The sequence below is a fragment of the Pseudonaja textilis genome, chromosome 3 (assembly GCF_049901715.1).
Source record: "Pseudonaja textilis isolate UNSWEBS1 chromosome 3, rPseTex1.2, whole genome shotgun sequence".
Taxonomy (NCBI): Eukaryota; Metazoa; Chordata; class Lepidosauria; order Squamata; family Elapidae; genus Pseudonaja; species Pseudonaja textilis.
This window is the reverse complement of record NC_141992.1, coordinates 105,043,167-105,070,905: the sequence shown is the minus strand read 5'-3', so window position 1 is coordinate 105,070,905 and position 27,739 is coordinate 105,043,167. Positions and strand designations below refer to the sequence as shown.

Below are 27,739 nucleotides of genomic sequence, written 5' to 3'. Positions count from 1 at the left end.
ATGGGCCCTTTATAATGGCCTTTTGTAAAATTGGTTCGGCCCTCGAATGCAGATCTGATATATATATAATATTCGTGGATCTTTGGTTGTTCTGGTTTTCTCCCGCGTAAGATTCAAAGTATCTAGGCAACGTTTCGATGAAGTCAGTAAGAAGCACAGAGCCGAAGACAGAAGCCTGAAGATGATGAATGAGACTTCATCGAAACGTTGCCTAAATACTTCGAATCTTATGCGGGAGAAAACCCGAACAACCAAAGATCCACATACAAATACCCGCGAGAACCTCAGAAAACAAATATATAATATTCTTATATATAATTTGCTGAATTTTATAATGGGCCCTTTATAATATAGATATATATATTATATCTATATTATATCTATAATATATATATATATTATATAAAGAGAAAAAGTAACACCGCGGCTGCTCCTGCTACTACTTTCCACGCTTTCCAAACGCGAGTCCCAGGAGAGAACAAACAGCAAACTGCGCTCAGGGGCATCCAAGACCACCTAAAGCTAGGCCGCTGCTGGTGGAGCCTTGCCCTGCCTTGGTGCCCCATTTCCCGGCTCGGCGGTCCTGCTCGGGCGGCATTTTAAAAGCCCTCCTCCTCGCGTATGCGCCCAACGAGCTGCTCACCATGACGGCGGCTCCCAGCACCCGACCAACTTCCCAGCAACTTGCGGCTTGCTTTTTCCTCTTGGGCGCTCACACCTGGCTCCGAGCCGTGCGGCAGAGGGGAAGCCCAGAGCGCTGCCGGGTCGCCTCCTCCAAGCAGCTCGCCCGCCCGCCCGCTTAAACTTTGCACAAAGTTTGCAGGTGGGAGCGTCTTCCCACTGAGGAGCGGGAAGGGTTCCGCCCGGCGGGCGGGCTGCTTGGAGCGACCTGCCCGCCCACCGGGCTTCCCCTCTGCCGCACGGCTCGGGGCCAGGCGCGAGCACCTGCGAGTTGAAAGGAAGCCGAAAGTTGCCGGGAAGTTGCTCGGGTTTCCAGGGCTTCCAGGCTTAAACTTTGCACAGGCAAAGTTTGCAGGTGGGAGCGTCTTCCCGCTGAGGAGGGGGAAGGGTTCCGCCCGGTGGGCGGGCGGGCGGGCTGGTTGGAGGAGGCAACCCGGCAGCACTCCGGGCTTCCCCTCCACCGTGCGGCTCGGGGCCAGGCGCGAGCACCCGCGAGCAAAAAGGACGCCGCAAGTTGCTGGGAAGTTGGTCGGGTGCTGGGAGCCGCCGTCGTGGTGAGCGGCTCATCGGGCACATACGCGAGGAGGAGGGCTTTTAAAGTGCCGCCCGAGCAGGACCGCCGAGCTGGGAAATGGGGCACCAAGGCAGGGCAAGGCTCCACCAGCAGCAGCCTAGCTTTAGGTGGCTCCAAGCAGCCTGCTCCAAGCAGCCCGCCCGCCCGCCGGGCGGAACCCTTCCCGCTCCTCGGCGGGAAGACGCTCCCGCCTGCAAACTTTGCCTGTGCAAAGTTTAAGCCTGGAAGCCCCGGAAAAAAAAGGGGGATCGGCGGGGACTCACCTTCGGAGAGATCGCACTCGAAGGTAATTTCGAACTCCCAGCCGAAGCCTTTGTAAAGTTCTTCTTTTCTTTCCTACCCCGAGAGCGCTCCACACTGTTTTGCAGCTTTGGGGGCCACGCGGCGCAGGGCCATATGCCACGCCCAGTGATTTTTTTTCAGGGGCGGGTTGGATTGGACAGACCAACGGGCCGGATGCAGCCCGCGGGCCATAGTTTGCCCACCCCAGCTCAAGATTGTCTTAGCCCAATACTCTTCAACATCTGTCAACCCTGAAGCTGACCTGACAGGCTATTTTGGGATAGGGAGGGGGGAATAGAGATAGCTGGAGTATTGTACCAAATAAAACTGTTCTTTGAGGAATCATCCTGCCTCAGAGTTCTGTTTGCTATAGGTGTATTACTTGGAACCCTGACATTAAACCTACTCTCCTAATTTTCTACTCCAACCGGAGCAGCTCTCTGGGGTCTTGAGACCCACTCTACCCCAGGTGTCAGGGTTCCAAGTAATAAATCCATTGCAAGAAAGACTCTGAGGCAATTGAATTCCTCAAAGAATACTTTTATTGGAAATATCATATTGGCACATATCTGGTGAACACTGGCTCTGAAAACTCCTGTGGTTTTCACCTTATTAAAAGTAAAAGATTTTCTACTTTCTCAAAACAATCAGTCACATGATCCAATCACCTTGCAATCCAACAACTGGGTAGCATCATTCCGCCTTCTTCTAATTAGGTATGACAATGTCTTTGGTTCCCAAGAGAAAGTGTTTTGTTTTGTTTTAGCTACAAAATTCCCTCTATCTCGTCTTCCAGTTTGAAGGGCTGCGGCGACAGACAGAAATCCACGATCGTGCATGGTTTCTGTCTGGGCTCACCGCTGGAGCGCCCCGAGCCGGCTGGTTTCAGGGCTAAGCCACCCCGTAGAGGTGGTGAAGAGGGGGAAGACCGCCAGCAGGGTTGAGGAGAACCGCATCTCTCCTCCTCAGCTGGCCATTACTCCCTTTCCCGAAGGCGGTTGCAGCGGTGTTCAGAAATGGCCACCTCAAAGAAGAACTCAACCGGAAAAGAATGTGCAGGAGGAAGATAAAAAGTGAAAGTTTTGGCTGACCGGGTTAAATTGTAAGAGGGAGGAAGAGGCAGAAAAAGAAATTTCACTAATTGAATTCCAAAAGGACTCCCAAATGACGACCGAAAAAGAAGAAGGTGCAGTAGGTGGAAAGGAGGAAGCCAAAGAACAACGTGAACCAAGATCCACGAGAGCTGTTAAACCTAATTTCCAAATACAACCATGGAAGAGAAAAAAATTGATTACAATTAATATAAATGGAATTAACTCAGCCGTTAAAAGAAAGAAAATCTTTCATAAATTAGAGAAATTAAAATTTGATATAATCTGCCTACAAGAAGTACATGTTAAAATACAATATGAATAATTGTTGATACAGCCAAAATTAGGGAAAATATTCACTTCCTTGACACAATGTAAGAAAAGAGGAGTGGTTTTATATATTAAAGAGACCATCTCAGCGAAATTGATTTATACTGATGACGACGGAAGAATATTAATGGTGGAAATAATGGACAATAATAAGAAAACACTCCTGATTGCAATCTATGCGCTGAATGACAATCAAGAAGAATTCTATAAAAAATTACATATGAAAATAGTTGAACTGGACTATTCTAATATCATTATGATGGGAGACTTCAATGGAATTGTAGACAATAAATTGGACTACACAACACAGAAAACAATAAAGCAAAATAGAAAGACTCTCCCTAAATCTTTTTTTAAAATGGTAGATGAAATAAACTTAAAAGATACATGGAGAGAAAGAAATGCTAAAACTAAACAATACACCTTTGACTCAATAGACACTTACCATGGTCCAGAATAGATATGATATGGATGTCAACAGAACTGTTAACTAATATTCAAGAAATAAATATTGAAACAAGTACTTGGGCAGATCACAATCCAATGACAATTAAATGGAAAGGACAAAGAAGATCTAGACGGACATTAAATAATACTATTTTAAAGGGAAAAGACTTCACACAGTGGATGGAGAAAGAATTGGCCTTTTTCTTAGGAGAAAACAAAAAAGAAGATACATCAATCAAGAATGTATGTGGTACAGTGAAGGCATATGCCAGAGGCTTGATAATAGACTCTACAAGGAAAAGAAATACCATGAAAAGATTAGCCTCTAAGGCATTAGAAGATGAGTATAAAGGACTTGAAAAAGAGCTACAGAAAATGCCACAGAAAAAGGACAGTAAGTTAAAAATGGATATAACCAAACATAAAATGGGTCTAATAGAAAAAGAAGAATTAGCGCAAAAAAAATAGAGGTGCCAAATTGAACTATTTTGAAGATGCAAATAAACCAGGTAGATGGTAAGCATACAAACTGAGAAAGGAGAAAGAATCAAGGAAAATATTGCAATTAATAGATGACCAAGGCCAAGTTTACTATGGTAGAAAAGAGAAGAAGGAAATTATTCGAGATTATTATGGGAAACTATACACACAAGAGAATATTGATGAGGAAAGAGTTAAACAGTATTTGCAGAATGCTAATTTACCCCAGATACCTAAAGAGATTGAAACAATGTTAGAAAGCAATATAACGATGATGGAGTTAACTGAAGCACTTAAGAAACAAAATAATGGAAAGGCACCAGGCCCAGATGGACTTCCGGCAGAATTTTACACAACATTACAAGAATCATTGAATTTTCCATTGTTAGAAGTTATGAATCAAGTTATGTTAAAGAAGAGGATACCTAAATCATGGTCAGAAGCTTATATCACACTTGTTCCAAAAGAGGAGATCGATCCATTACAAATCAAGAACTATAGACCTATCTCCCTACTAAACGCAGATTATAAAATCTTTTCTTCAATATTGGCAGAAAGACTTAAAAAATATTTAAATAATTATATCCATCCTGACCAAAATGGATTTCTGCCAAAGAGACAAATCAAACACAATATGAGAGTAATCTTGGACACTTTGGAATACTACGAGGCACATCCTGAAAAACAAATGGCTTTGATATTTCTAGATCCACAGAAGGCATTTGATAATGTGAACTGGCGATTCATGTTATTACTGCTGGAACAGATGGGCTTTGCTAGAAAATTTATTCAAGCAATAGAAGCTATATATCATAAGCAGACAGCAAAGGTAATGATAGAGGGAGAACTGACAGCCTCTATCAATATAAGAAAAGGAACAAGACAAGGGTGCCCACGACCACCTCTGTTGTTTGTGTTAACTTTGGAAGTGCTAAACAGAAATATTAGAGATGAAAAGAATATAAAAGGAATGAGAATCAAAAAGGAAGAATTGAAGTTGCAAGCATTTGCAGATGATCTGGTTTTTATCTTAGAAGACCCACTAAAAACAGCATCAAAATTGATAGAAAAGATAGAGACATATGGAACGGTGGCTGGTTTGAAAATAAATAAAGATAAGACAAAGATCTTGAGAAAGAATATGCTATCAAGACAAAAGGAAGAATTGGCAGACCTATTGAAAATTCAGGTCACAAATAAGATCAAGTATTTGGGGATATTTACTTGACAGCAAGATGCAGTACACTGAAAGAGAATTATTATATAAAACTTAAACAGCAGATAGCGCTACATTTGGCGAAATGGAAAACTTACAACTGTCACTAAAAGGGAGAATTTCAACAATCAAGATGAATATATTACCCAGAATTTTATATTTGTTTCAAACAATTCCAATTAGGCTTGGAAAAGACTACTTTGAAGATTTAAATAAAATTGTGTTGAAATATATATAGCAAGGTAAGAAAGCGAGAATAAAGTTAAAACTTTTGCAAGATGCTAGAATAAGAGGAGGATTTGATTTGCCTAATTGGGAGTTCTATTACCAAGCTGCAAATTTGATGTGGGTTAAGGAATGGATAACATTAAGTAATACTAGATTGTTGACATTAGAAGGACATGATTTGTTTTTGGGGTGGCATGCTTTTTTATGGTATTAAGGAACTAAAACACGGGGCACTTTAGAAGACATTATATATGGGAGTCTCTGTGGTTAAATTGGGAGAAGATTAAAAGACAACGTTATTTGAAAATTCTGGTCTGGCTATCGACTATTGAAGCTTTTTCTTATCCTATAATATACAAAAAGGAAGAAACAGTTAGATATGGTGAAATATTGAATGAAAAGGGTGAACTCAAATCTATACAAAAACTAGAGGAACAAGGTATAAAGATGAATTGGTTTTCATATGCGCAAATACATTCAAGGTATGATGAAGATTCTAAAACAGAAGGTTTCTATGATAAACTGACTGACTTAGATAAGATTTTGACAGTACTGATGAAAAGGTGATTAAAAAATTGTATGGATATTTATTAGAAATTAAACTAGAAGAAGAACAAGTTAAAGAAACTATGATTGCTTGGGGGAAGAATTTTGGATATGGGATTGATTTAGAGAAATGGCAAAAATTGTGGTCTCAAAATTATAAAATGACAATGTCAACAGCATATAAAGAAAATTTGTATAAGATGTTTTACAGGTGGCACTTTCCCCCAACAAAAATAGCAAGAATGTTCAAGAATAAATCCGAAAAATGTTGGAAATGTCATCAGATACCTGGCTCATATTACCATATGTGGTGGACTTGTGTGGATGCTAAAAAATACTGATCTAAAATCCACACATAGTTGGAAAAAAATGACCAAAAAGCATATAGATTTGAAACCAGAAATATTTTTATTGGGATTTTTACCTGAAATATATAGTATACTTGATTGTAAATTTATTAACAGCGGCTAGGATTGTATTTGCTAAAAACTGGAAAAATGAGAAAACACCATCACAGGAGGAAATATTGAGGAAATATTTAAGAAAATATTGGAATGTGCTGAAATGAGTAGATTGACATTTGAAATTAGATATTATTGAAATTAGAATATGATAAACAATTTTATAACATTTGGGATCTATTCTATCAATGGCTAGACAATAAAATATAGTAATGAAATATGTAGACTTTTAGAAAATAATAAATATATAAAGATGTATTCTTTTATTATAGCTACAAAATGATTCTAGGATAGATCTGGGATGATAATACGAATTGTCATAAAATAAATTAAGTAAAATATGATCATTTTGGAAAACATGAATGAATAAAAGTATAGTCAAATGATTAATAATGACATTAATGTATTTAATATATTGATTGAAAATACAAGATTATATACAATGTAATTATAATTGAAGACTATGAAATGGAAGCACAAAACAATTTGTAAACCAACCGGCACACTGTATGTACATATATGGAAGAGGATTTGATGTTTTTATGTTTTGTTTGTTTATGTTTGTTTTAAAAACCAATAAAAAATTTTTTTTGTTTTTTAAAAAAAGAATCCCACTGAACTGGCCTCCACTGGCACCGAGAACATTAAGGGGGAGGAGAAAATTCTGGAGGAATATTGGGACTTAAAGGAGGTATTCAGTGAAAAGGCCTCGGATGAGCTTCCCCCCCATCATTCAACAGATTGCAGTATTGAAATTCTACCCCGGGTAAAACTCCCAAAACCAAAACTGTACTCGATGACACCGCGGGAGCTAGAAGAGCTGCGGTCATTTATCGATAAGAATTTGAAATGTGGTTTCATCCAACCCGCTAGACCCTGGGTAGCAGCCCCAGTATTGTTCCGTGAAAAGAAAAATGGCTCCCTTTGTTTATGTGTTGACTATAGAAACCTGAACGCTATTTCAGTGGAGAACGTGTACTCCTTCCCCTTGATGAAGGATATGTTAGCCCACTTGGCCAAAGGGAAATTTTTTACAAAACTCGACTTGAGAGAAGCATACTACTGGGTTCAAATTAAGGAAGTGTTGAATGGAAAACTGCTTTTAACTGCCCAATGGGTTGTTTCCAATTCAACGTTCTTCCATTTGGCCTACAGGGGGGGCCTGCAGTATTCATGCAAATTTAGAGGCTAAAGTCACCCTCTAGGGATGATAGATAAGGACGGGCACCCTGCTGGTCACAGAGAGTGGTAGCTCTCCTGCTGGACCCAGGGTTTTTCCCTCTTTGCCAAGGACAAAGACTAGGTCACCAAATGGCCGCCGCAAGGCTGGGGCAGCTGAAGAAACCAAGATTGTGCAGGAGCAGAGTGAGTGGACAGTGACTGGTGCTGAGTGAGGTGACTTTTAAATTTTATTTAGGATTTACCCTAAAAGAAAGTTAATCCTGAAAAAGAGGCTCTGTGGAGTGTTTTTTAGCGGTGACTAAAGAGAGGCAGAGAAACACTGCACCCTGACTGGAAATCACTAAAAGCTTAAAATATAGAAATACTAGATGTTTAAATCTTACTGACAAGAGCTAGAATAAGCATTTTAAAACACTGGACATTTGACTGGCTTTTGGATATTTTGTTTGAAACAATTTGAAATAATACATTTAAAGTGGATTTTTAGCACTGATTTTCAATCTGAAGGTGCCATCTACCAGTGAATGGATATATTCTATGTAACATAGAATTACATTCCAACCATGATAGCAGCCTGAAAACCCTGATAAGAAAAAGTAACACCTGGAGGTTTGCTGTATTATTTATTGTTCTATACTTATCTATTTTATGGTGACCAGAGGATCAACCTTGAAAACCTTGAAGATAATTAATGGAATGACTTTTGTATATTGGAACTAACTAGCAAATTAAAAGGTGGATCTAAGAATTATTGGGAAAATCCCCTGAATAAATGGAATTCATTGACTAACTGTGTGATATGAAGAACTATAACTATTGTATTCCCTGATGGACAATACTAAGATTAAGTAATCTGCTGGCTTTGAGAAGTCAAAAAGAATAGGCTCTGGAGCGGTGACAGATTACTCAGAGAGCATTGAATACTACTTAGACTTTTTAAAACAAGGCAAGATGGCCCATCAGGAAGAATTGGAGACACAAAGAGAAATTATGATGTTACTCAGAAACATTTATGACATGATAATTAGGAATTCCAGGGAGATAAAGGACTTATTGCATGATATAACTGGGAAGACTGAAAATGAGCAACAAAGAACAATGAAGCAAGATATAAAGCCCGGGAAACAAGGGAGATAACTATAAGCTTAGAAGATGAGAGAGAGCAGATGACAGAACAAATAGAAAAAGGAGAAAGGGAGGAGGAGACTACAAAGTTGAGTAAAATAAAATTGGGAGAATATATATTAGGAGATAGAAAAATGGAAATGGAAAGATACTTTTGGAAAAAAAGAGGATTTGGCAGATCTATGGGTGGATGGGCAGCACAAATAGTGAGGTTGGAAATGATATTTGGGTTGAATAGGAAAGATGTATAGTAGATAAGGACCTAAGGGAGGAGTGTGGGAGGCAAGTCAAAAAGAGAAGTGGAATTTCCAAGAGAATGAGAGACGGTGGATGGGATGGATTTTTATTTAAAAAAACAATTGGCTGTATTAAAAACTAGAATAGATGAAAAAATTAGAAATAGAGGGGATACTGTTATACATATTTTACCTAACATGTTTAAAGTGAATGTTAGAGGATAAGATCAGATTTTGAAAAAGGATATTTGGTCAATAATTATGCTATTATGGAGAGAAGGCGGAGCCACGTTGCTGCGATACAGCTGCAATCTTGGGGCTCTGAGATTGCAGCTGATATCTTCGTCCCTGGTCGGTCCTATGGATCTAAATCGTCCCGTAGAGACGATGATTGTAAGGGGCGCGTTCTGCTGATCCCAGGGACATCGCAAAGTCCCTGGCTGATCCAGAAGAAGCCCTTTTACCATCGGCGGAGAGGCAGCCCCCTTGGCTGCTGAAGCTGTGGCAGCTCCGGAAGAGAGAGAACGTGCATCGGCTGGTGAGAATTTTTTTTTTGGGAATTCAAGGACACTCTAAAATGAGAAGAATCCTGTAAGACTTAGGACAAAAACTGATGGAACTGATTTAGCGGCGATTTCTTAGAGAGAATGTCAAATTGAGGCTTGGCTTTTTACTTTTACTTTTGTTTTCATTGAACTTCTATTGTGATCTAGTAACTGTAACTAGACTGGTTTCTCCTTTTATATTTATCTAATTTTTCTTTCTTTTTTCTCCCTTTTGAGAATAGAGGCTCCCTTTAGTAATTTTTTTTCTTTTAAATATATATATATACATGTATATTTCCCTCTTTTTCCTAGGCTTTTTGGGGAAAGAAGGGGGAGTGGACTAAAGAAACTTTGTAACACTGCCAACTAGAGGCCTGAAAATACTTTATTGAAAGTTGAAAAAGCTGTGAAGGAATTCTTTCTCAAGGACACTGGAACTTGATTAGATAGAGGGAAGAACACCGGAGAATGTTTTAACAGGTGTTCTTTGAAACTTCTATTATTGAGTGCTTGAAGTTTGGCTTTGGAATTTGTGGAGAAGCCATAATAAGAGCCTTGGATAACTAAATAAGATGCAGTGTGTTCTTTTTCTTATCTTTCTTTAGCTGTTTCATCCCTCCTCCTCAATCCCATAGTATTTTGTAATATTTGTATATTCTATTTTCTTTTTCTTTTTTTTTTTGACTTTATTTTTAATTTTTAAACTTACTTTTTTTTTTTTTTTATTAAAGGGAAAGCCTCAGAATAGCTTTTCTTTTTCCTTTTGTTTATTGGGATTTTTGCCTTTTCTATTTTTCATTTTCATTTTTTATTTATTTTTATGGTTATTTTTTTTATTTTTTGAGATTCTACAATTGGACTAGGGTGTGAAGAACCTGAAGAATTCTTTCTTTTTCCTTTTTTTTTTGATCATTGTTTTTTAATATTATTGGGTCTTACTCTCTTTTTTTTTTTTTTACTATTCTTAATTTTTATTTTTGAATCATAATTGGTCATCTTACAATAGGATTAAGGTCTAGAAGAACCTGAAGAATCTCCTTCTTTTTTTTTCTTTTTAATCTTCTTTTTCTCCCTCTCTTTTTAATCCTGGACTCTTTATTTTTATTGGCTTTTTTTAAAATGTTTTTCTTCTTCCCAATTGGATTATAATTGGCTACCCTACTGATTGGATTAAAGGAGCTTAAAGATCTTGAGTTATTCAAATGAGTAAGAAAACTTTACCTTCTGGCAGTTCAACTTCTGCTCCTGCTTCTCCATCAACTGGAGGACGACTATCAATAATGGCGAAGCAAGATAAAGTACAAATGGATCTAGCAACGATTATACAAGGAATACAAGAACTCAAAATAAGCATTGACCAAAGAACAGAGAGTATGGAACAAAGAATTGCAAAGACTGATGAAAAAATTGAAAACTTTCAACAGATGATGGCAAAACAGGAGGAGAGACTCCAAAAACTCGAGGAGAAAGATAAACAAAGAGATGAGACAATTGGAAATATTGTTAGCAAATTAACAACAGTGCAACAAGATATAAATGGGATGTTGAAGTGGGAGATGGATAGGTCAGAATTTTATCTCAGATTTCAAAATATTGAGGAAGAAAAAGGACAGGATTTGGTGGCTGTAATGATAGAAATTCTGGCTGGAGCCTTGGAAATAACAGAGGAAAAGATGATGGACGGAGTAGATGAGATATATCGTGTTTTTACAAGATATGCAATGAGGAATAAACTACCAAGGGAGATCCATGTCAGATTTACTAAGAAGACTATTAAAACACAAATATTACAAGTCGCAAGAGATAAGGGGCTGAAATATAAAGGTAAAGAGATTATGGTTTTAAAACAAGTCCCCAGAAGAGTGAGAGAGATGAGAAGAGAATATCGATTTTTGACCAAAAAATTATTGGAAAAAGACGTGAATTATAGATGGTTGATCCCAGAAGGATTAATGTTTATATGGCAAGAACAGAGACACCGAATTGACTCAATTGAGAAAGCAGAAATATTCCACAACAAATTTTTGGAAGAAGAGAAATAGAGACAGAAAAAGAAACCTTTGCAATTGAGCCTCAAGAAGACCAGATGAGATCGGGAAGGAAGAAGGTGCGGTAGGTGGACAAATGGAGACCAAAGAACAACGTGAAGTAAGATCCACAAGAACTGTTAGACCTAAATATAAAACATAACCATGGAGGAAAAAAAATTGATTTCTATGAATATAAATGGATTGAATTCAGCTATTAAAAGAAGAAAAATCTTTCATAAATTAGAGAAGTTAAAATTTGAGATAATTTGCCTACAAGAAGTACATATTAAAAAACAACATCAACGATTATTGGTAAGACCAAAACTGGGGAAAATTTTTACTTCCTTGACTAACTGTAAGAAAAGAGGAGTGGTCCTGTATATTAAAGAAACTATTGTAGCAAAATTGGTTTATACTGATGAAGATGGAAGAGTATTAATGGTTGAAATAGTGGATAACAATATAAAAATATTACTTGTTGCAATCTATGCTCCGAACGATAAACAAGAAGAATTTTATAAAAAGTTACATATGAAATTAATTGGACTGGACCATGTCAATATAATTATGATGGGAGATCTTAATGGAATTGTAGATAATAAATTGGACTATACAGCGACAGCATTAAAACAAAATAGAAAGACTCTCCCTAAATCCTTTTTTAAAATGGTAGATGAATTAAATTTAAAAGATATATGGAGAGAAAGAAATGGTAAAACGCAGCAATATACTTTTTATTCAAATAGACATTTATCATGGTCCAGAATAGATATGATTTGGACCTCATTAGAACTAATATCTAACATTCAAGAAATAAATATAGAAACGGGTATATGGGCAGACCATAACCCTATGACAATTAAATGGAAAGGACAAAGAAGAAGATCTAGATGGACATTAAATAACGCTATCTTAAAGGAAAAAGACTTTACACAATGGATGGACAAAGAATTGGCCTTCTTTTTCATTAAAAATAAAAAAGAAGATACTTCAATGCAGAATGTTTGGGATACAATGAAGGCATATGCGAGAGGATTAATAATGGACTATACAAAGAAAAAAAATATTAGGAAGAGGCAAACTATTAAAGCTTTAGAAGATGATTATAAAAACTGGAAAAAGAATTGCAGAATATGCCACAGAAAAAGATATTAAATTCAAAATGGATATAATTAAACATAAGATGGGTCAGGCGGAGAAAGAGGAGTTGGCACAAAAAATTAGAAGTGCCAAACAGAACTATTTTGAAGATGCAAATAAACCAGGTAGGTGGCTAGCATACAAATTGAGAAAGGAGAAAGAATCTAGGAGAATAGTACAGTTAATAGATGATAAAGGTCAAATTTGTTATGGTAACAAGGAGAAAAAGATAATTATCCAAGACTTTTATGGACAATTATATAAACAGGAGGATTTTGATGAGGAAAGAATTAAGCTTTATCTACAAAATGCTAACCTACCCAAGATACCTGAAGAGACTGAAAAATGTTAGAAAGTACCATAACAATGATGGAACTAACGGAAGCACTTAATAGGCAGAATAATGGAAAAGCACCAGGCCCAGATGGGCTCCCGGCAGAATTTTATAAAACATTACAAGAATCGTTGAGCATTCCATTGTTAGAAGTTATGAATGAAGCCATGTTAAATAAGAAAATACCTAAAACATGGTCAGAAGCTTATATCACACTTATTCCAAAAGAAGGGGCTGATCCATCACAAATTAAGAACTATAGACCTATTTCTTTACTGAATGCAGATTACAAAATCTTTGCTTCCATCTTGGCAGAAAGGCTCAAAAGATATCTAAATAACTTTATTCATCCTGACCAGAATGGATTCCTGCCAAGGAGACAAATTAGGGATAATATGAGGGTAATTCTGGACACTTTGGAATATTACGAGGCACACCCTGAAAAACAAATGGCTTTGGTATTTTTAGATGCCCAAAAAGCATTTGATAATGTGAATTGGAGATTCATGTTTTTGTTATTGGAACAGATGGGCTTTGCTAGAAAATTTATTCAAGCAATAGAAGCCATATATGACAAACAAACGGCGAGAGTGATGATAGAGGAGATTTTACAGATTCTATTAATATAAGAAAAGGCACAAGACAAGGTTGCCCATTATCACCTTTGTTATTTGTATTGACTTTGGAAGTGCTGAATAGAAACATTAGAGAGGATCCAAATATAAAAGGAATGAAAATTAAGAAGGAGGAATTTAAATTACAAGCCTTTGGGATGATTTGGTTTTTATTTTGGAAGATCCTCTAGGAACAGCTTTAAAGCTACTGGAAAAGATAGAGATTTATGGTGAGATGGCGGTTTGAAAATAAACAAAGATAAAACAAAGATCTTGACAAAGAATATGTTATTAAAACAAAGAGATGAACTGGCAGATTTATCGAAAATTCAAGTTACGAATAAGGTCAAATATTTGGGGATATATTTGACGTCAAGATGTACTACATTGAAAGAGAATAACTATATCAAACTTAAACAACAGATAGCATCTGATTTGAAAAAAATGGGAAAATCTACAATTGTCATTGATAGGTAGAATATCAACAATCAAGATGAATATTTTACCCAGAATTTTATATTTATTCCAAACCATACCAATCAGGCTTGGTAAAGATTACTTTGAAGAATTAAATAAAATTGTGTTGAAGTTCATATGGCAAGGTAAGAAAGCCAGAATAAAATTAAAACTCCTGCAAGATGCTAGAATTAGAGGAGGTTTTGGCCTCCCGAATTGGGAGTTGTATTACCAAGCTGCAAATTTAATGTGGGTTAAGGATTGGATAACATTAAGAAAGACTAGATTGTTGACTCTAGAGGGGCATGATTTATTACTGGGATGGCATGCTTTTCTGTGGTATAAGGGAACCAAATCACAGGGCTATTTTAGAAGGCATTATATAAGGGAGTCTTTATGGTTGAATTGGGAGAAAATCAAGAGAAAATGTTATTTGAAAATCCCAGTCTGGTTATCAACTATTGAAGCTTTTTCGTATCCTATAATATATGAGAAGGAACAAACAGTTAGATATGGGGAAATATTGGATGAAAAGAGTGAACTTAAAACAATGCAAAACTAGAAGAACAAGGCATAAAGATGAATTGGTTTTCATATGCGCAAATACATTCAAGGTATCTTATAGATTCTAAAGTGGAGGGATTTTATGATAAATTGACTGATCTAGACAGGATCTTGACAGGTACTGATGAAAAAATGATTAAAAAATTATACACTTATTTGTTGGAAATTTTATTAGAGGAGGAACAAGTTAAAGAAATGATGATTGTTTGGGGGAAGAATTTTGGATATGGGATTGATTTGGAGAATTGGGAAAAATTGTGGTCTCAAAATTATAAAATGACAATGTCAACAGCTTATAAAGAAAACTTGTATAAGATGTTTTACAGGTGGCATTTTCCCCCGACAAGAATTGCAAGAATGTTTAAGAACAAATCTGAAAAATGTTGGAAATGTCATTAGATACCTGGCTCATACTACCATATGTGGTGGACTTGTGAGGACGCTAGAAAATATTGGACTAAAATACACATATGGTTGGAAAAAATGACAAAGACACATATAGACTTGAAACCAGAGATTTTTTTATTGGGAATCTTACCGGATATATATAATAAAAATTTGAAGTATCTGATTGTAAATATATTAACAGCGGCTAGGATTGTATTTGCTAAGAACTGGAAGAGTGAGAAAATTCCATCAGAAGAAGAAATTATTAAGAAAATATTGGATTGTGCTGAAATGAGCAAATTGACATTTGAAATCAGAGAACAAGAAGATAAACAATTTTATGAAGTTTGGGATCTTTTTATCAATGGTTAGATAATAAAACATAATGATAGAATATTCAGATTTAGCATAAAAAATTTTTTTTTCTTAATATTATCTTTATAAAACATTATTAAGGTAGATTTGGTATGATCTTATGATTTATTGCAAAATAAATTAAGCAAACTATAGTTATCTCGTTAAAATATGAATTAACAAAATTAAAAATGATTTTTTTTTTTTTTAGTGATGATATTAGGTTATACAATTGTTGATTGATAATATGAGCTATTATGTAATATAATTATACTGGTGACTAGGAAATGGATGCACAAAAAAAAGTGGTAAACCAATCGATGCACTGTATGTAAATTTATGAAGAAGGATCTTTTTATGTTTTTTGTGGTATGTTTATGTTTATTTTGTTATGTATGTTTATGTTTATTTTGTTATTAAAAAATAAAAAAAAAATTATTAAAAAAAATAATAATAATTATGCTATTACTATTAGAAGGATGTAGCAAATATTGAATAATTGAAAAAGAAGGATTATGTGTTAATACTGATATGTACTGTATAATAACATTAGATTATATAAGTTTGATTAATGTGGTTTTTGTACCAAAATGAATGATACTCAGACCCTACACTGTCCATGAAATGATATTGATGTATGTTTAAAAAAAAATTAAAAATAGCCTACTATACACAAAGTACAGCATCTTGAAACAATTTAAAATGAACCCCAATAGTTCATTTATATGGGTTTATGCCATTCTAATCACTACCTCTTATGAGTAATTTACATATCCCTCATTCATAAATAAGATTAAAACAACCAAATAACAAAAGCATAAAAATAACTTTGTTATTTACCAAGAAACATTCCAGTAACACCCCCCTCCAGCAAGATATGTAAACATATATCAACATATCTGCACCATGGCCTGATAAGAGCAATCATGTTTTAACATTTTAAGATGAAAAGTAGTTTTTAGTATACTCACTTGTGGCAGAACCAAGTAGATTTTTTGAAGATTTTTCTTCTCTTATATCATAGTCCAAAGGATAATCTATTCAAAAATGAATAAAAAATATATATTTGGTTAATACGGTAACTCCTTTTTAACATCAGATCTGCTTGCTTAGACTGATTAGAATAAATATATTGTGGATTAGAGTAATATTTTATCATATTATTAAATTGATCCTTATTATTATATATACAATATAATACTGTCACATTAAGATCCTAGCTAATAGAATAGACATTCTGGGTTTCTGATGCAGTCTTAAAACCAAGTGCCTTACTCCCTGTTATAGCAGTACTGTACTTTAAAACAAATATGCAAGCAAACCAAATAATTCTGAAAAATGAAAAGTTTAGTCTTGTTTTTTTTTTTAAATGAAGAATATATAAAGGTTTCTAAAACTGTTATTTGCTACCTCCCCACATGTCTCTTAGGCCTTATCAAATATACTAGCTTTTATTAACCTCATTAGAGAAGCCATATATGGGATCTTAGAAATGGCTTTTACCAGAATGATAAAGTCAGCAATATCCATAGATACTGGTATTTATTTTATGAAGCTTAAAGATCAGATCACAAATGGATGTAGATGTGGTCCTATTTCAATAATTCTATATTTTTAATGATTTATAAATAGAATGAAAAATATTCTTCACAATTACTTTCTAAAATACAAGTAGTTCTTGTTTAATTCATTCAATGTCTTTTTAAAATTACTATGGCACTGAACAAAGAGACTTATAATCTATGCCTAAATTTAATGGCTGTCAGACCTGTCACAACTTCCACCTTAGCTTCATTTGTTGAAAAATGATCCTTGGCTCCATTTGTTGAGAAAGCTATAACTTATGAGAGATCAAATGTATTGTAGTAGTGCAAAGCCAGAACTGAAAATCACGTGCCAAAATCCCTCTACTTTCCCTCCCTTAACTATCTGTCATTGCCCATGTCAGTGTAACCAATCAGGTTTGGGCAAGATGTTTTCATTAAAGTCAATCCAAGCTCAGTTTGGTATGCAGTCCTCTCCTTCCAGCTGGGCGACCTTGATGCAACATCTCAAGGAGACACAGCACATATTTTCATTTCACAGCACGTATTCTCTTTTCATTCCTCCTCCCCACAGTTCATGGCAGTCTGTTACCAAATAGCAGCGGAGCATAAGCAAGTGACAATGGCTATTGCAGTTCCCTCAGAGTCAGGTGATTGCAATAGGGGGCTTTGGCAAGCCATTTGCACTTGCAACTGATTTCCAAGCATGCTGCAATCATGATAGCCATGAACAATGTTCTCTGCCAGCTTGCCAAGAAAGTCAATAGGAAAATTGGCAGGGAAGGTTACAAGCTGCTACTGTGAAGATCCCTTTGATAGGGGTCAACTCATAAAGCATTCCTTTCAAGTTGCCATAGGGAGGGGAGGGGAAAGACCCTACTATTTACCTTGGTATAGTTGCAGCCTGGCCTTGCACACATCGGTGCATCTCTTCTTTGGCCAGCAAGGCTTTCCTGAAGGCCTCTGTAGCTGATAACAGAGCTCCAGATCGATACGGAGCTCTGTTATTGGCTACAGAGGCCTTCAGGAAAGGCTTGCTGGCCAAAGAAGTTCTGGAAGACAGTGAAAAGGAGGCAGGAGGCTAGATGCACAAGTGAGGTGAGTTAGTGGATGACATGCCCCCCACCCAAAAATAACAACTGGTGCTTTTTTTGGTGGAAAAAAAAATAAGACAAGGTCTTATTTTCAGGTAAACATGATAAACACATGTTAACATGGTTTCATTCTCTCCCCTTTGCCATGCTACCTTGATTTCTGAGGGTATTTAGAATGAAATTTGTTCGCTAATTGATCTGTCCCATTCTGCCTCTCATATTGGACCCCCTTTCCATTGCACTAGGTACTGCAAATTTCTTTGAAATGTCTACAATCCAAAATCCTTTTTATTTCATAGTGTTCTTCTCCCCCCCCCCCTATGATTGGACCCAGGATTTCTTTTCCCATAGGCCTAAACTTAAATACCTGAGCAGGCTTTAACAAAAGACAATGGAACACCGGGTGCACTTTTCCTAGTATTTTGGGTAGTTGTAGCTCCACTGTAACTGGACTGATGATTTTCACTATAGGAAAAGGACCTACCATGTTTCCCCCAAAATAAGACCTGTTTTATATATATATATATATATATTTGCTCCAAAAGATACATTAGGGCTTTTGGGAAAAATAATGTATCAGGGTGATTGCAAGGATCTGGCCAAGTATGGTGCCTCATCCCCCCTGGTGTGTACAAGAGGCGGCAGGTGTGCGAGGGTCGACAATGTCCAGCAGCAGCTACAGCTCCTTGCATGCCTCCCTCCACACCTCTGCCTCTGTCTATTGCTTGGAGGGCAATAGACAGAGGCATGGTTCCTTGCATGCCTCCCTCCACACCTCTGCCTGTCTATTGCTTGGAGGGCTGGCCCAGCAGTTGCACAGTGCAGAAAATAAGCCCTAGCATGCCTTTTCAGGATGCCTGTCAGACTCTTAAGCGCTGCAACTGCTGGCCCAGCCCTCCAAGCAGCAGACAGAGGCAGAGGTGCGGAGGGAGGCACGCAATCTGACACAGGCAAGCAAAAACAGATGGTGGGATGGAGTGGGGGGCCAGCTGTGCAGTGTGTCTGGTGCCCCCAAGAGGCAGCTAAGACTCCCTTCTCTGATGCCACAGGCGACCCCTGCAAACGATGTTGAGCTGGCCATGTCCCCCCAGGGCTGATGATCTTAACTGGGGCTTATTTTGGAGGTAGGGCTTATATGACAAGCATCCTGAAAAGGCATGCTAGGGCTTATTTTCTGGTTGTCTCTAATTTTGGGGAAAACATGGTATATACTCACCCCTCCCCTCCCAGGAGTCTCCACGGAGCACATTTTCAATGGAGATAAGTGCAGGGTCTGCATGGAGGCTCTCGAGTAGGAAGAATGGGCCTTCCAGAAGTCCAGAAATGGACCTGTTTCCAGCTTCCAGTGGGCCTCCAGAGCCCGGGGGAAGCCTTTTTTGCTCTCCCAAGTGTCCGGGGAAGGCCTCCAAATCCTTGGAAATGTGAAAAATGGCCCTTCTGGAAGTACCAGAAGTTTGGAAATGGTCTATTGTTTCTGGTGGGCCTCCAGAGCCCAGGGGAGACCATTTTTGACCTCCTAGAGGCCCAGGAGAAGCCTCAGAACCCTTGGGAGGGCAAAAACGGCCACTCCCGGGTTCTGGAGGCCCACCAGAAGCCGGAAACAGGAAGTTCCTGTAGGCCATGCCCACCATGACAACTCCCACCCAGCAACTGGGCAGAGAACCGGTTGCTGGGATTTTTTAATCCCACCACTTTGGACCTAACTTTCTGCACGGTTGCCTTAGCCTTAAGTAGTACTTAGTGGTTAAACACAAATTCTCCCCCACACCTTGAACTCTTTTTGAGGAGCCTTCTTTTTATCCTGCCTCCGTTCAAAACCCAAGAAAGAAACCCCCCACCAACTCCATTGAAGTAGAAAAGAGGTACTTTTACTGAGTTTAAAATGATAGCAGCAAAAAAAAAAAAAAAAGATCTGATCCAAAAGGCGTGAAAATTACACATTGAAAGTTTCCCCAGATGCCTCTCCCCAGGAACCCAAGCTGAATCCACGTTCTGCATAGGGTCATGTAGAGCACTTCTTCTCGTGTTTTTGTGCATCTGGAGTTCTAGGACGGTTGGCCTTGACTGAGTGTATACAACTTCATTCAGCAGTGCAATAATACATGAGAGCAAACCTCCCTTTTAGTTTATAACATCAGCTCACTTCCCAAACCCAAAAAACCTGCCGATAGCAACCAAGCATCAAAGGGAAAACCCATGCTGGAGATCCAGCTGACACCCCTTTTAGGAAATCCATCCACTTCGTAAGAGTTACTGAGAAAAGAGGTCCTTTGGATATTCTGGCATGGGCACGAGTTCTATTCCTGTGGTTACTCTATTTTTTTTAAAAAAAAAATGCTTTATTGAGTTTTTTTTCCATTTATACATAATACCAATAGTTATTAAACAGCGCTGTGACATTACATATACATTTATGTATCCTATCAAAACTTACAATACATAATATTTCCATACTCTCTTATTTATTATATACATTATTTACATTTTCTATTCTTATACGTATTATCAATCCAAATAAACCATGTTTCCCATACTGCATTGTATTCTGTGTCTGTTTACCTTTTTAATTCCATAGTTAATTTATCCATTTCGACACACTCTAATTTTTTTTTTTTAATTATTAAGCCTTCAGGTGGTATGGAGCTTTTTCGTCCAGTACTGAGCATATGAATTTCTTGCTGCTGTTAATATATGTAATATATTTTGTCTTTCTGTTATAGGTTTTTTTATTATTCCTAAAAGGAATAATTCTGGGACAAAATCAATTTTGTTTTTAGTTAACTCTTCTAACCATGTTTGAATCATTTTCCAGTATTTTTTCGCTTTGGGTCATGTCCACCAAGAATGAAAGAAGGTACCTTGCTGCCCACACTTCCACCAATTTGGTTTTAAATTTGGGTAAATCTTATTCAGTCCTGAGGGTGCCAAATATCAACAATAGAGCATTTTATGTTGGTTTTCCTTATATACCGCTGATTTTGTTATTTTATAATTCACATTACAGATCTTTTCCCATTCTTCCAGATCAATAGTATGTCCAACGTTCCTACCCCATGCAATCATTGTTCCTTTCACAATTTCTTCTGCTCTTTCAAATTCTAATAAATGTTTATATAACTTTCATAATAATTTCTCATCTGGGCTGATCAAGATTTTATCTAGTTTTTGTAATTCATTATCTATACCAAATTCCTCACTGTCTTTTTTTATATCTTGTTTGAATTTGCATATAGGTCCACCAATCCAGTTTTATTCACTGCTTTTCCAATTTCTCTTTAAGTTCCTTTGGTCATCTAAAATTTCCCTATACCTGGCCGTTTTCATAACCTCCATTATATTGGGGTGGAGATACCCAGTTTGGAATTTTCCAATAATATTTATGTCAGCTCTGAGATTCAGCTGCCAAGAATGTTATAAGGGACAAAGGGTGGAAAAGTTGGAAAGTTCAAGGTTATTTTGTATGTCGCATTAAAAAATTCCAGCTGTAGTTAATTGGTTCTTGTGATTAATGAAGTGTAAGAAGTGGGAGGAGAGAAGGTGGATTTTGTGAAACACGCTGAAAATGACTTTCAGTTTGGGAAATTTCCATAGAATTTCCGCGGCCCACCAGTTGGCGACTGCTGCCTTATTGGACTCCCTATCGTTGAACAATTGGGCATAAAGACTAACCCACTAAAACGCCCAATCAGATTTGAGCAAGTGGATGGGACATTAATTGGGGGGACCCCAGCCACCCAAATGACAGAATTGATCAAGATGGAATTAGGGCCCCATCGCGAACTCATACGCTTCATAGTGGCCCCCAGGATGTCAGAATCAATCATATTGGGACTTGCTTGGCTAGACAAATGGGCCCCTATGATCAAATGGGAGGATGGATTCAGGAAAATCCTCATTGGACTGAGCCCACTGCCCCCTCTTCTGTCCACTACAAAACCACCAGTCAACTTGAACCTAAAACCTGAGCCAGCATCCATGGCATCCCACCTTCTCTCAGATAACCCCCAGATACCCGACCAATACAAAGACTTGGCTGAAGCATTCAGTGAAAAAGAGTGTAATGTTTTACCCTCCCCATCGAGCCACTGATTGCGCCATAGAATTAGAACCCAGGGCGAAACTACTAAAACCAAAGATGCATTCCATGACACCTGGTGAAACAACTGAATTAAGGAAATACATCGACCAGAATTTGGACTGAGGTTTTATTGAACCTGCCAAATCAAGATTACCTGCCCCCATGTTGTTCAAGGAGAAGAAAGATGGCGGGTTGAGATTGTGTATTGACTTTAGAGGCATGAACACAGTATGCATCAAAAACATGTATCCTCTCCCTCTCATGAAGGACTTATTGAACCACCTGCTGAAAGGCAGGTTGAAAGGTATTCACCAAGCTAGATCTCAGGGAAGCTTACTACCAGGTCTGCATCAAAGAGGGAGACGAGTGGAAACAGCTTTTAACTGCCCTTTGGGTAGCTTCCAATTCAAAGTCATGCCTTTCGGACTTCAGGGGGCTCCCACAGTGTTTATGCAGCTCATCAATGATGTGCTACACCCGCACCTTTATTGGGGGGTCCTCATGTACCTGGGTGACATCCTTATCTTCAGCGAAACCATGGAAGAACATGTTCAATTGGTCCGACAAGTCCTAGAAAAACTTCTAGCTGCCAAATTATATGTGAAACTCTCAAAATGCGAATTCCACAAAGAGGCACTGGATTATTTAGGCTACCAAATATCCAACCTGGGAATTGAAATGGACCCCGGAAAGGTGAAAGTGGTGCTGGGCTGGCAACTGCCCAGAACCTGAAAACAACTTCAACGTTTTTTAGGGTTTGCCAACTTCTATAGACAATTCATTCCGTCCTTTGCTGAAGTTGCCCTCCCGTTTACGGAGTTATTAAAAACGGGCCCATCACCCACCAAACCGAAGCCAAATCAACCCGTGGCATGGACCATGGATTGTCAGAAAGTTTTCAAGACCTTAAAACACCTCTTCGCAGTTGAGCCCATTCTCTAACACCCAGACGCAACCAAACCTTTTATTGTCAAAACTGATGCAAGTGATGCAGTGGTGGCAGCCCTTCTACTGCAAAAAGACTCTCAAAACCGACTGATGCCTTGCACTTTTGTGTCCAAAAAACTGATGGACACAGAACAAAGATGGGTGGTCTGGGAGAAAGAAGCATTCACTGTATGATGGGCTTTATTAACTTGGAGGCATTTCCTAGAAGGGGTGCAGGAGCCTTTTGAGGTATGGACTGATCACATAAACCTCGAGGCTCTAAAGACCCCTAGGAGATTATCTCCCAAACAAGTTTGATGGGCCCAATACTTCAAGCAATTCAACTTCAACATTAAATATATCCCCGGAGGGAAAAAAGTATTGGCAGATGCCCTATCCAGAAAACCTCAGTTTGACAGCCATTGAGAGGAAATAGTACAAGCCTTAATTTCAGGAACTCAATCAGCAGGCCAAGTAACTACTCGAGCCCAAGCCAACCTCAACCCCAAACACCTGGAAGATAAGCTGACTGCAGAATTGAAAACAGCCCTATTGACCGATCCTTGGTTTCTGGACCATCAAAACGAGTTAACAGTGAATGAGGGACTAGCTTGGAAAGGGACTAAGCTTTATGTACCCACAACCCTAAGACTACTGGTACTAAAGCATAGCCACTACTCCCGGCTGGGAGGCCACTTTGGATTCTTAAAAACCCTACATTTACTAAGAAGACAGTTCTGGTGGCCAAAAATGAAGCCTAATGTCAAGGACTATGTAAAAAGTTGCTCAATTTGTGCCACAATGAAACACAGAACTGGAAAAACTCCTGGCCAACAAGTCGCTGAACCAACCCAACCGTGGGAAGAAATTGCAATGGACTTTATTGTGGAATTACCTGAGAGTGAAAGGAATACGATCATTTGGACAGTAATTGAGTTTTTCTCTAAAAAGGCCCACTTTATAGCCTGTAAAGGACTTCCATCTGCGACGAAGCTTGCAAAGCTGTTTTTGAAACTTATCTATAGACTACATGGAGTACCACATAGAATAATATCAGGGGGGGTACAATTTACCATAAAATTTTGGAGGGAATTTTTGAAGTCCATTGGGTCCTCCCAAGGATTATCATCAGCTTTCCATCTGGCTTGTAACAAAGCAGCGGAGAGGGCCAACACCATGATTGAACAATAGATTAGATGCTATGTAAATTATCAATAAGAAAATTGGGCTGAGTTATTACCTTTTGCAGAGGTTGCTTACAATAATGCAGTACATAGCAGCACGAGGTTGACTCCATTCCAAATCAACACTGGAATGGACTTTGTCCCGATGCCAGAGTTACCTAGACAACCTCCCATATCCATGTCCTTAACAGGATGGATGAACTCATTAAAGAAAGGGTGGGAAGATACAAAAAAACTTTGACAGAAGCTGCAAAATTTTTATAAGAAACAGGCAGATAAACAGATTCCTTCAACCGCCCTTTAAAGTGTGAGACAAAGTATATTTGTCTTATGTTGAAACTGCCTAGTAAGAAATTGGGCCCAAAATTCTTGGGTCCGTTCCCAATTTCAAAGATAATCAATCCAGTCATTGTCCAATTGAGTCTTTCTCGACTATTAGGGAAGATTCATCCAATGTTCCATTGTAGTTTGCTAAAACCAGCTGCTACATCAATGATAAGACCAGTGCCAATCACTCCCCCTGACCCATTAATGGTACAGGGGGAAACACATTATGAAATTGACAAAATTCTTGATTCTAGATTACACTGTGGACGATTGCAATATTTAGTCTTATGGAAGGGATACCCACTCTCAGATGCTAGTTGGGTAAACAGTTGGGATGTTCATGATGATCAATTGGTTACCCAATTCCATGAGGATTTTCCTCACAAACCAAAGGGTCCTCATGGAGTGGGGAGGGGGTTAAAGACAATGTATTAACCCCTATATCTGTTTTGGTTGTTTTTCTTTTAGGAGGGGGGAGTTTTCAAGGGGGGGGACTGTCAGCTCTGAGATTTAGCTGCCAAGAATGTTATAAGAGAAAAAGGGGGTGGAGGAGTTGGAAAGTTCAAGGTTATTTGGTATGTCATGTTAAAAAATTCCAGCTGCAGTTAATTGATTCTCATGATTAATGAAGTGTAAGAAGTGGGAGGAGAGAAGGTGGATTTTGTGAAGCACGCTGGAAATGACTTTTAGTTTGGGAAATTCCATAGACGTACCAGAGCCGTTCTAATAAATCAATTGGAGATTATACTTGTCTCGGAGTGATTAATTACCATGGACAATTTCTGGATGCCTAACAATTTATTCTTTATTTGTCTCCATGATTGTATCAGCACATTTCTTATTTTATGTCTACAGAAGTATAGATACGGCTTGCTTTCTTTATCCCATAGGAAGGCATGCCATCCTCTTTGTATGTCATGCCCTTCTATAGTTAATATTCTTTTTTTCTTTAGATTAATCCAATCTCGTATCCATGCAAGTATTGCCGCCTTATAGTATAGTTCTGAATCTGGAAGCTCAAGGCCACCTCTGCTCTTACTATCCTGTAAATCTTTTAACTTTTTTTGTGCTTTTTTGCCTGCCCAAACAAATTTTGTGATTATTCTATTTAGTTCTCTAAAAAATTCTTATCTAATTTTGTTGGAGTTGTTTGAAATAAGTATAAAATCTTTGGCAGAACATTCATTTTTATAGTTGCTATTCTTCCTAATAACGATAATTGTAGAGTCCCTCATTTTTCCAAATCTTTTTTAATTTGATTGAATAATGTGGTGTAATTGTCTTCTCTTATTGAGGAGCACTTTGCTGTTAACCATATTCCTAAATATTTAATTTTTTTGTGATTTGTAATCCCATTACTTTTTCTAACTGCTTTTTATTTTTAATTGTTGTTTTTCACTAGCATTTTGGTTTTGTCTCTGTTGATTTTAAATCCTGAAATCTCTCCATATTTTTCTAATTCCTCTATCAAAATTGGGCCTGATTCTAGTGGCTCTTCAATAAAAAATTCAAATTATCCACAAATGCTTGTAATTTATACTCTTTTTTAATTTTTATTCCCTGTAGTTCTGAATTATTCCTAATTTTTATTAATAGTGTCTCTAGTGTCAAGATAAAGAGCAGAGGTGACAATGGGTATCCCTGTTAAACTCCTTTCGTTATTCTAAATACCTTAGTTATATCTCCATTTATTATTACATTGGCCTTTTGGGAAGAATAAACTGTTTCTATTAATTTTTCAAATCTGTCTCCAAATTTTGTTTCAATTTGACGCACCATAAATTCCCAATTTAGATTATCGAATGATTTTTGTGCGTCCAGAAAAACAAGGGTCTTCCTGGTTGCATTTCATAATATTCTAATATGTTCATTACTATTCTAATATTGTCTCTTATTTGTCTTTGTGGTAGAAATCCATTATGATCACTATGCATAATTTTGTTTAAAATCATTTTTGTTCTTCCTGCAATAATACTCATAAAAATTTTGTAGTTGGCATTCAAGAGCGATATTGGTCTATAATTTTTGATTTGATTAACATCAGTACCTTCTTTCGATATCTAGGTAATATATGATTCCCTCTATGATTCCAGTATTTTTGCATTTAACAAAGCCTCATTACATACTTCCAGTAATACTAATTCCAATGATTCTAATTTTTGATATAATTCTATTGGTAAACCATCTGGTCCCAGGGTCTCACTTGCCTTCTGTTTTTGGATTGCTTCCTTTAATTCTGTTAATGTAATTTCTCTATTTAATATGTTCCTTTTTTCTTCCTCAATTGGTGACATTCTATCTGTTTTTAAAAACTGATCTATTTTGTCTGTTTCTATTATTTTTTGTTTATAGAGATCTTCAAAATATTTTAGAGCAATCTTTTTTTCCTCTTCTTCATTATTCTGTAATATTCCTAAATCATCTTGAACCTGGTGTATTATTTTTTTTCTTTTTCTTTTTTCAATTTATAGGTCAGTCATGTTTCCTGGATTGTTTGCATTTTCAAAATAATTTTGCTTCATAAATTTAAGATCCCTTACAATATCTTCCTGTTCTAATAAATATAATTTGTGTTTGGCCAAATTAATTTGTTCTTTAATTTGATTACTCCCTGGGTTTTTCTGCATTAATTTTTCTAAATCTCCAATTTCTAATTGTAATGTACAGTATTTTGTTGCTCCCTTTTCTTATTCCTTTTTCCCATGCAAGATATTATCTCTCTAGTATATGCTTTCATCGTGTCCCATAGGGTTTGCAAAGATGTCTGTTGTTTTTTATTTATATCAAAAATATTGTCAATTCCTTTGAATTTTTTAAAAATAAATTCTTGTAATAATATCTGGGGTCTCAATGTCCATTTTTTTTCTTTTCTTTTTCTGGCCTCTCCAATTTATTTTAATGAGGTTGTGATCAGCCCAGGTGTTTGGGAGAATTTCAATTTTCTCTATTTCTTTACCTAAGTCAATATTTGTCCATACCATATCAATTCTTGAATAAGATTCATGTGGATTTGAGTAGTACGTAAATTTTTGTTCCATGGGGTTTAATGTTCTCCATACATCTATTAGGTTCAATTCCTCTGTCATATCAAAAAAATGTTTGTGGCAGTATATTCCTTTTTTTCAATTTTTTATTATCACAGACGGTCTTTTATAGTCTCTACTATTCCATTATAGTCTCCGACTATGCATATATCTTTCTGACCTGTCTCAACAATTCTTTCATGAAGTTTTCTATAGAATTCTTTTTGGTTTTGGTTAGGTGCATATATATTTACTAGTA

The 27,739-nt window shown here is 37.2% G+C and overlaps 1 protein-coding gene across 3 annotated transcripts in view; it reads right to left on the bottom strand.

Annotated features, from left to right (window-relative positions):
• The window catches only part of SUCO (SUN domain containing ossification factor), a 214,197-nt gene that overhangs the window by 34,860 nt on the left and 151,598 nt on the right, over positions 1 to 27,739 (bottom strand). For all 3 annotated transcript variants that reach the window (XM_087932039.1, XM_087932040.1, XM_087932041.1), the window contains exon 15: positions 16,275 to 16,340. In XM_087932039.1, the coding sequence (XP_087788165.1) occupies positions 16,275 to 16,340 (66 nt within the window). The remainder of the gene's footprint in view (positions 1 to 16,274; positions 16,341 to 27,739) is intronic.